Source organism: Heterocephalus glaber, unplaced genomic scaffold (genome assembly GCF_053883595.1).
Source record: "Heterocephalus glaber isolate CG9 unplaced genomic scaffold, H.glaber_assembly_v1.0 deba00001461, whole genome shotgun sequence".
NCBI classification, from domain to species: Eukaryota; Metazoa; Chordata; class Mammalia; order Rodentia; family Bathyergidae; genus Heterocephalus; species Heterocephalus glaber.
The window spans coordinates 2998024-3007192 of NW_028258308.1; the positions used below are offsets into that span (position 1 = coordinate 2998024).

Here is a 9169-nt window from a genome sequence, read left to right on the forward strand (position 1 = left end):
TTGCTTTGTTCACGTTACTCAGTTTGCTTTGGCTATTTTGGGTCTTTTCTGATTCCCTATAAATTTTTAAATAGTTTTTTTCTAGTTCTGTGGAGAATGGTATTTTTGTAGGAATTGGATTAAATCTATATATAAATTTTGGTACTGTGACCATTTTAAAGATATTAATTCAGTCTATTAAGGAATAGGGGCTATCTTTCCATTTTCTAATGTCTTCTTCAATCTCTTTCTTAGGGGAATGTAGTTTTCACTTTAGAGGTATTTTATCTCCTTGGTTACATTGATTCCTAGGTATTTAATATTTTGAAGTTACCATAAATGGAATTATTTTCCCAATTTCTTTCTTGGTAGGTTAATTATTGGTGTATCAGAGCACTATTGATTTATATGTGTTGATTTTGTATCCTGCCACCTTGCTGAATTTATTAGTTGTCTGCTGTGATTTTTTTGGTCTTGTGTGTAAAAGATCATCATCTGCATTGAAGTTAGTTTGACTTCTTCCATTCCTATTTGTATTCCTTTTCGCTTCTCTTGCCTGATTGTTCTGGCTAACATTTCAAGTATGATATTGAAGAGGAGTGGTTAGAGTGTGGACAAGCATGTCCCATTTGACTTTACAGGGAATGCTTTCAATTTCTCTCCACTTAATATTATGTTGGATTTGTTAAATATAGCTTTTATAAGTTTCAGGTAAGGTCTTTCTAAACTATTTTCATCATGACTTTGCCTCAAGTGCTCAGCTATAGTTGCCTACCTCCCCATGCTACCTTTTTCCCTGGAAAGTTTTTAACATTTCACAGGGTACATGAGTGTCTGGACCTAGGGAGCACTCCATGCACATGGACTGGGAATCTGCCTCACTGTTATAATCACAGATCCTGGGTTGTATCCTGGCAAGGAAACTTCAGAGGCTGGGGAGCAATGGCTTCTGGAGTTCAACTGTGGCCACCGCATTGCCTTCTGTCCCTGAGAGTTTTGTGCATTGCCCAGATGGCTAAGTCCCCAAACATGAGCAGGGATGTGTACCAGTGGAGTCTGTTTGTTATCATACCAGAAGGTTCATGTCCTGAAGGCTAGGAAACCATAGGGATACACTGTACTATGAACAGTAGTGTCTATGGACCTGTGCTGGGTGGGCATCTAAGCTTATGGTTTTTGTTCTTACTCTAGGCTTCTCCTTTTCTGTATTTCACCAATTACCATCTTGTTCAGTATATGTTCCTGTGGTTGGCAGCTCTGTTGCCTCTTTTAGCCACACTCTGACTGACTTGGAGTGTACCGTGGAGCTTTCTACGAATGCTGCTTCCTCTATGCTCCAATAATGGGTCTTTCTCATCCTTTCTATTTTTATACAATTTAATCAATATTTGGAAAGTATTTGCCATGAAATTTTTTATTTCTTTCCACATGAATCTTTTCCATGAGGTATTGGGAGGCACTGGTGCAATTTTAACAGGATAGATTATCTGTCACATTCCCACACAATCACCATCAAATAGGAGAGATATCTAAAATGCAGAGCATGAATGCATCCAGACTCAAAGCTGCTTAAACAAATTGAGCAGTATGAATTATACTCTTCTAAAAATTCATTTCTGTTGTGGCTTGTGTCTCCAAAGCCCCAAGCAGTCTTTTCTAGAAGTGGCTGAATCTGGAATTTGTGATGCTGGGATTAAGGGCATGTGATTACTACATTTCTACATATGAGTGATTGCTTTGGCACTGGCCTGGTCCCTATAGTCTGGATGGGATAAAAGGGACAGAAAGACACTGTTAACTCCCCTTGTTGCTTTGCTACTGCCCACCATCATGAATTGTTTCCCCTACCCACTTTGCTTTGGAGCCAGATGATCATGGACCAAAACTTCTATAAACTGTAAGCCAAATAAAACTTTCCCCCTTTAACTTTGGGTGTTGGGTGTTTTGTCTCAGCAATGAGAGGAAAGTAACTAACACAATTTCCTTTCATTTTTAATATGGTTTAATATAATACTAAAGAAGTATACTTATATTTTTAGATGCTGGGTAGATAAACTACAAGGAAAATAACTACAATAAATGCTCCATGAAGCTAAGATTAGTGTGTTTATCCTTATTTCCTTTCCTGTCCTTCTTCTTCCTTTCCCAAATTTTCTATACTTCATTTTTCATTTGATTTAAAAACTTCATATTACAAAATTTATGTATGCATATTTTTTAATGTTACAAAAAGTGAAAAGTATACTTGCTGTAATTTCTGAAAGTAGGTTTCTATTTTAACTGTTAGTCCCCAAGATTATCAATGTTGTGACACAAACCTTTTTTAAAAAAATTTTTACTATTTCATAATATTCCATAGTGGAAAACAACTTGTTGCTGTATCTTTTGTTAATAAATGTTTGGCCTGTTTCCAGTTTTTGGTATACAAATAAGATTACTGTGAAAGTGTTATACCCATGTGCCACAGGTTGATTTGGGAGGGGAGATATTCATTTTCTGTGTTAAAACTAGTTTTTCTGGGTCATCAGAGAATAGAAATACTCAACTTTTCCAGCTACTACCACTTACTTTAGAAAGTAACTGTACCTGTTTACAATCTCACTAGCAGTATTTTAAAGGTCCTATCTACCCAATATGACATTATGTGCATAAATGAGCAGACATAGAAAACTATGTATTTGCTTGTATTTTAATTGTCTTCTCTTCCTTCTTTCCTCTTTTTTATTCTGCTACATGGATTCTAAAGAGCATTATATTTGTTTAACTGAATATTCTCATGAGGCATGTATATTTCCAGCTCCCTCCTACCCTATTTGCGAAGGCATTCAATGCACCAATAAGCATAGTGTTAAAAGGCCAGGGATTTAGCTCAGTGGTTCTGCCACCTCCCTCACAACCACAAGTTCCTGAATGTGATCCCCAGTACAAAAAAAAAAGAAAAAGAATAGTGTTAAATTTTTATATGAGCTTTCTTCCCAGTCTTGCTGTATTCTACTGGCCAGATGGTTGAACTTGCTGTCAGAGTGATGTGGAGGCAGTAATTCTCACAGGTGGGGCTAAGCCATTCTCCAGTCTTGTGAGGATGACACCACCTTGTGTGTGAGAAACCCATCCCCCTTTCACCATGAATAGTGTTCTTGACAAGCACTGATTAAAGGAAGTTAATAAAAAGTACAATGTAAGAAACATAAACTTTCTCTATGCATAAATAACATTAACTAACAATTCTGTTTCTTCAGTTCATTCTGCGCACACTTGGCATCAACCATACTCAAGCTCCTATACTGTGGCCAAAAAGATTTGATAGTCAAGGAAGAAGAATGCCGCTTAATGCTTATGCACTGGACTTCTACAAACATGGTTGCTTGGAAGTATTAGATCAGGATAATGGGTATGTCCTCTCTCTCTCTCTCTCTCTAATGAATTAAATGAATTTTACAAGAAAGACTTTTTTACAGTTTTGCATAATTTAATCATGCTAAACGTATTTTTTCTTTTTTCTTGCAATTGGCCGGAGACAAGGACAAATTCTGTAGGATCTTTGTTTGTGGGTTACCAACAAAATCTTGGTATTTATGCCACTTACTTTATATAAAGATATAACCTAAAAATGTAAATATTTTTGGATACTTACAAATGCAGTTCATTTTTTGCTAATTGGTTTATTATTAATGAATGAAAATAATGACGATCCTATGTTTTGTGTTCTCTGATAAGAGTTATGTAAAGAATGTATGTGTACATCTGAGGACTGACTATATGACCATTGCTTTAGTTCTTTGACAGAGAAACTATTTTTAAAATTTAAGCTGGAATAAACACTCTTAGGTCTACCTGGAAATGCAGAAATTGGCCCAGTTATTGAGCACATAGATGTGTAATGGCCACATTAACACAGGAATTCAATGTGTGTTTGCATAGCATTTTGAATAATCATTATTAAAATGTGTTTGAAACTCTGATATGCTTAAGAAATGTGAAACATTTTAGTTTTTAAAATTGGACTCATTATGAATAGTAAAATTATTGCATTAGTAAATAACATTTTGTGCCATTAATTTTCAAAATTTTTATTTGTTGTTTAGAATACATACGGGGACAGCTTATCATTTGTTGAAAGATTTTTCACTCATTATTAAATCTATCAGGTATGTTAATATTTAAATATTGATTTCATATTTTTAAATAGTTTAGCTATGAATCAAAAATATTGAGCTCTTTATTATAAGTAAAGTACATGAAGGTGCCTTTGAGCCTCTTAGTGCTACGCAGTTCCACTTGCAGAGGGTTTGAAAGACTTCCCTGTAACACATTGCTGCATGCTTCCTGTAGTAGAATTAGTTCCAATGCCCATTTGAGATTAAGTTCCACGAAGTCTATGGTCTCATCCCAAGGCACCATGCACCAACAGGCAGCAATACTCTAAAGCATTATTGACCCCACCTCCTAATAGTCTCATCTGTAACAAAGAGTGTTTGTCAGATCCATGATATGAGAGGGATCCTTGGGGATCTATCAGGTCTCTAGTACATTCTCTTTCATATTCTTCTGTCTTTTGCTTTAATGAGTAATATATTTTTCAGGCTTCATCTCAACCTGGTCTTTCATAGGCTACCTATTCTTATCGTTATCAGAGCCTATTATAGACCCAAATAATATCAAATTTCATTCAGACATTCCCATCCTTTGGTTTCTTTGGACATTTAAAGTTCCCTCATTAAATTATCATCTTTCTAAGGCTTCCAATCTTCATCTTCTTTACTAATCCACAGAGGTTCCATTGTTTGGTTATTTACCTGTACATATATTTAATTTTTCACAAATGCTTCTGTTATTGTGTTTTTGGTAATCAGGCCAGGGTTTTTAGTTCTTTGATCTGGGATGAATAAGGTCTGCTTCAACTTTTTGTACAGACAGTAGATGTTTTGTAGTGCTAGAGCAGAAGTTACAGCTTTGTCCATTGGGGACAACTCTAGATAAAGTATTCCCTGAGTGGCTCAGAGTTACCCAGGGTATGAACTCCAGAGAAGCCCAAGAAACTGCAAGAATGTTCAAAGTTTATCCAAAGCATGGCTTAGGAAGATAATTCATTCACACATTGGTGTAACAAGTACTGAAGTATTACTTGTTTGTCACACTTTCAAGCATCTGAATATAAAGCATGCTAATTTGATCCCTCTTAAAAAACTTACAGTCTAGTGAAGGAAACAGCCCTTTGGACATTATAAGCATAGCAAAGGATATGATGGTAGAAAAGGAGTGACTAGATCTACTTGGACTCAGAGAAAGGCTCTCACATAAAGTAAAGCTTTTGACTAAATCTTTGAGCATGGGCCAGACAAAAATAGCACTATCAAAAGTACAGAAATAATAAATGGTGTCTTATGCAAGGGATAGGCTTTCAGCTCACTATGGTGACATAGAATGTGGGAGTTGTGATAAAGATGGAAGAAGATTCTGAACTACTATAAACAACAAGGGAATTTGAGTCTGTATTATACAAGGCCTTCATTGTCACATCATGGATTTGGGGATTGATGTTTTGAGAATTCTATAGATAGTGCATAAGCATGAGTGTGGCACGGGTCTAGGGTTAATAGATGTGGCAGAGATGTATAAGACTATAAAAGGCTATAACGGTGATGCAGGTGAGAGAGAGAGAGAGAAAGATCTGAATTAAGGAAATAGAATCAATGATGCAGAGGAGTAGTTACAGAAATATTTATGAGGTAAATTAAAAGAAATTGATAATAAATTTCGTGTAGTTACCGAAGATTATTGTTTTCTATTTTAGTTAATGATACATAAGAGCTATAGAGTGATGATGATATTTGGTGATAAGAACCAAAAATGGTGATTAGGAATTCATGCATGTCACAGGATATCTGTGAAGCATCGTTCAGGAGGAAATGTCAAATAGTCACAATTACAGATTTGTAACTGAGGAAAAATTCATTATTGGAGATACAAATCTAATCATTCTTGGTGGTAAGTCAGTGTAATACTAGATATATTAATCAGCTTTTCTGTCACTGAGACCACAAATAACACCAAGACCACAAATTAAAGGAGGAGAGGTTTAGTTTGTCTCACGGTTTTGGAGTTTTAGTCCATGGTTGCCAGGCTCAAGGGAGAAAGAGCATGGTGAAAGGGCATATGGCAGGATGAGGGACAGCTGCTCACCTTGTGACAGCCAGAAAGTAGAGAGAAAGGAGGAGTGGGGGGCATGGATACACCCTTCCAGGCCACACCCCTCTGTGATCCACCCCTCCAAAAACAGTCTACCTCACAGCACCTGCATGATCTGGTCACCTACCATAAAACCCCACCTCTCAATACATGAGACCCTTGGGGGACATTTTAGATCTAAATCATATTACTCTGGGAAAAAAAAGCACTGTAATTCCAGTGGCAAGCAGGCAGGTACAAACAATGACAGGCTTATGAAATGTCAGACTCAGATTTTTTTGAGTCCTTAATCCGCCCAGGTACAATGGTAATTTTTCATATTTTTTCTCTCATTTCCTTTCATCTACATATTAGTTTCCTAATGCTTCTGAAATAAATTCCCACAAACTTAATGGTGTAATGCATACAAATTTATTTGGTTATAGGTTAGAAGATCGAAAATCTGAAAAATGTCTCACTGAGTAAAATTAGGCTGTAACAAGTGCTTCATTCCTTTCTGGAAGCTCTAGAAGCCAGTCAGTTTTGTCGCATTTTGCAACTTTTAGAAACCTCTGGTATTCTTTGGTTTGAATCTCCTCTCCCTCCAAATCTAGCAGTTGTCAGCAGCATCTCACATTGCACTTCTGTGACATTAACTCTCTGCTGCCTCGCTCTTCCACTTACGCACACCTTTGAGGCTGCATTAGGCCTATCTAATCAAGGATCATCTCATCTTCAGTCTAGCCATTTAGCAACCTTTATTTTTATCTGTAATCTTTGTTTCATTCCTCTTTGTCATGTATAAGAAATTCATAAATTATAACCTTTGTAAACAAATTCATAAATTTATGGGGATTAAGATGGAGGAATCCTGGGAAGGCTATTATTTTGCTGATATTATCCCATTTTTTTTAATTTCTCACACATCTAAGATAGGTAAAGCAATGAATAATTCATTGCTTTATAGTTGCAAATGGGTTTCAGCATATCCTGGACACCTCAGCAGAAGAAACACAAATGACTTCGTAAGAGATATACAGAGAAAAGGAAAGAAATTCATGCTACACTATTGAAATGGAGGTGGGGTCAAGTAATATGGAATTTGATGACCTTTCAAATACTGTTGGTAACAAATAAACTGCATGGGAATTGTCTTATCTTTTTTCATTGCTTTTTTGTATAAGCTTTTGTGAGAATAAATATGCTTCTTGTCATCACTTCTCATATTTTGCTAATAGTATTTCATCATCTAATAAGACTTACTTATTCCTCCATGCCTAGGGAAAACTCTTCTTATAATAATATCACCAAAGAGGTACTAGATTTATATCATTTTTTCTATTTACAGTGTTTCCTTGCATGAATTATGTGAGAATGAAGATGACAACGTTGTCTTAGCATTTGAGCAACTGAGTGAAACTTACTCTGAAAAATTCAATAAAGTCTAAAAACAAAGTGCACATAAACCTCTTAAAATATTGCCATGGAAGTTTTATAAGTTACAGTTTTGATTCTCCTACTTTTCACAAAAAATGCGTGATGAATTGTAAAAGCAAGCCGGGACATCAAAGAGTGGAATTCACACTGCCATGTTCTATCATGAGTTCTCTCGGACAAATTACTTAGTGTATCTGAATCTTGGTTTCTTTTAATGTTTGATTAATCATGCTTACATCAGATTATATTGAGGTTTGACAGAAAATGCAAGGATTTTGAATGTAACTAAAGAGCCATTTTTCCTCTGTGAGACCAGAACAAATATTGCACTTTCAACATTTTTCTTTTTTTATGAGGATTTCTAAAATGTTTATTAAGGCTACAAAGAAACAATTGTAGTATCATAAAGATGAAATGCATTTTTTTCAAATAACATAAGTGGGATTACAAAATGTAGATATGACTATTGAAATAATACATTCTAATAAACCAAGTGCTTTCTAAAAATACAAGAGTTTGAGTTTCAAATTACCTAATACTTAAATAACATGTAGCTGGTATTTGTTTTATTTTAATTACACATGAGTGACTGGAAAATAAGGAAGAAATAAAATGACTTAAATCTCATACTGTTGGTTTCATTGTGTGAATACTTTGTAGGTATCAATCCATTTGCACAAACCTATGCATCTTCTATATATAGTAATTTATATAAACATTTGTGCTCCCTACATTCATCCTTGGGTCACAGTTTTAGGATCTAGTTTAGGTAATAAATTTTAATGTCAACTGTTTTATCTTCAGCGTAAAAAATCTATTTTCTGCTTCCAATCTGATGCCATAAATGAATGACGCTATTTATGTGATATTATTCTTAAGTAAATTATATTAGTTTAGGAAGACACTTGTGGTCATATTTTCTTCAGATGCAATCATGCTCTTATCCCTAGGACTGATCCATCTTTTATTTTTATTTTTTTTAGGTACTGGGGATCAAACTCAGGACCTTGCACTTGCAAGGCAGGCAGGGTGCCACTGAGCTAAATCCCCAGCCCTGACCCATCTTTTTTTTGTGCTATTTTAGAGGTCTTTATTTTCTTTAGGCTGTATATATTTTCATTATTTAAAATAAGCACTACAACAGTTTCTGAACACCAGTGTAATTAGTAAATAAGGTGACTTCTCCTGCCTTTGTTTCACTGCTCAAAATAATAATACTCAAATTAATAAATTATCATATCAGTTTCCAATGCCTAGTTGTCTGTGTAAGTCCTGTTGGTAAATGAAAAAATTCTCCCATATAATTAAACCAATATGGCTTCCTAATTTTTAGAAAGATAAGATTATTTTTGCCAACTGAAATTCTCTTTGAAAAGTGAATTAACTGTAATTCTAGAACTCTGGGAAACTCAGACAGGAAGATTAGAATTTTGAGCCCAGACTGGCGTTTTGTAACTCAGTGGGGCTGTATCAAAAGAAAAATTTTAAAAGGGCTGTGAACGTTTCTCAGTAAGAAAGGCCTGGGTTCAATCTCTAGTGACCTTTCCCAAAGAGGAGGGGGGACACCTAATCTCTATGTTATGGG

The 9169-nt window shown here is 35.3% G+C and overlaps 1 protein-coding gene across 1 annotated transcript in view; it reads left to right on the forward strand.

Moving 5' to 3' along the window:
- LOC101719867 (putative ATP-dependent RNA helicase DDX60) overlaps nucleotides 1-8437 on the forward strand; it is a 109298-nt gene extending 100861 nt beyond the window's left edge. Inside the window, 3 exon segments of the mRNA XM_087216998.1 lie at nucleotides 3219-3370; nucleotides 4065-4127; nucleotides 7496-8437. Coding sequence (XP_087073124.1) covers nucleotides 3219-3370; nucleotides 4065-4127; nucleotides 7496-7595 — 315 coding nt within the window. The 3' untranslated portion in view covers nucleotides 7596-8437.
- The last annotated feature ends 732 nt before the right edge of the window (nucleotides 8438-9169 follow it).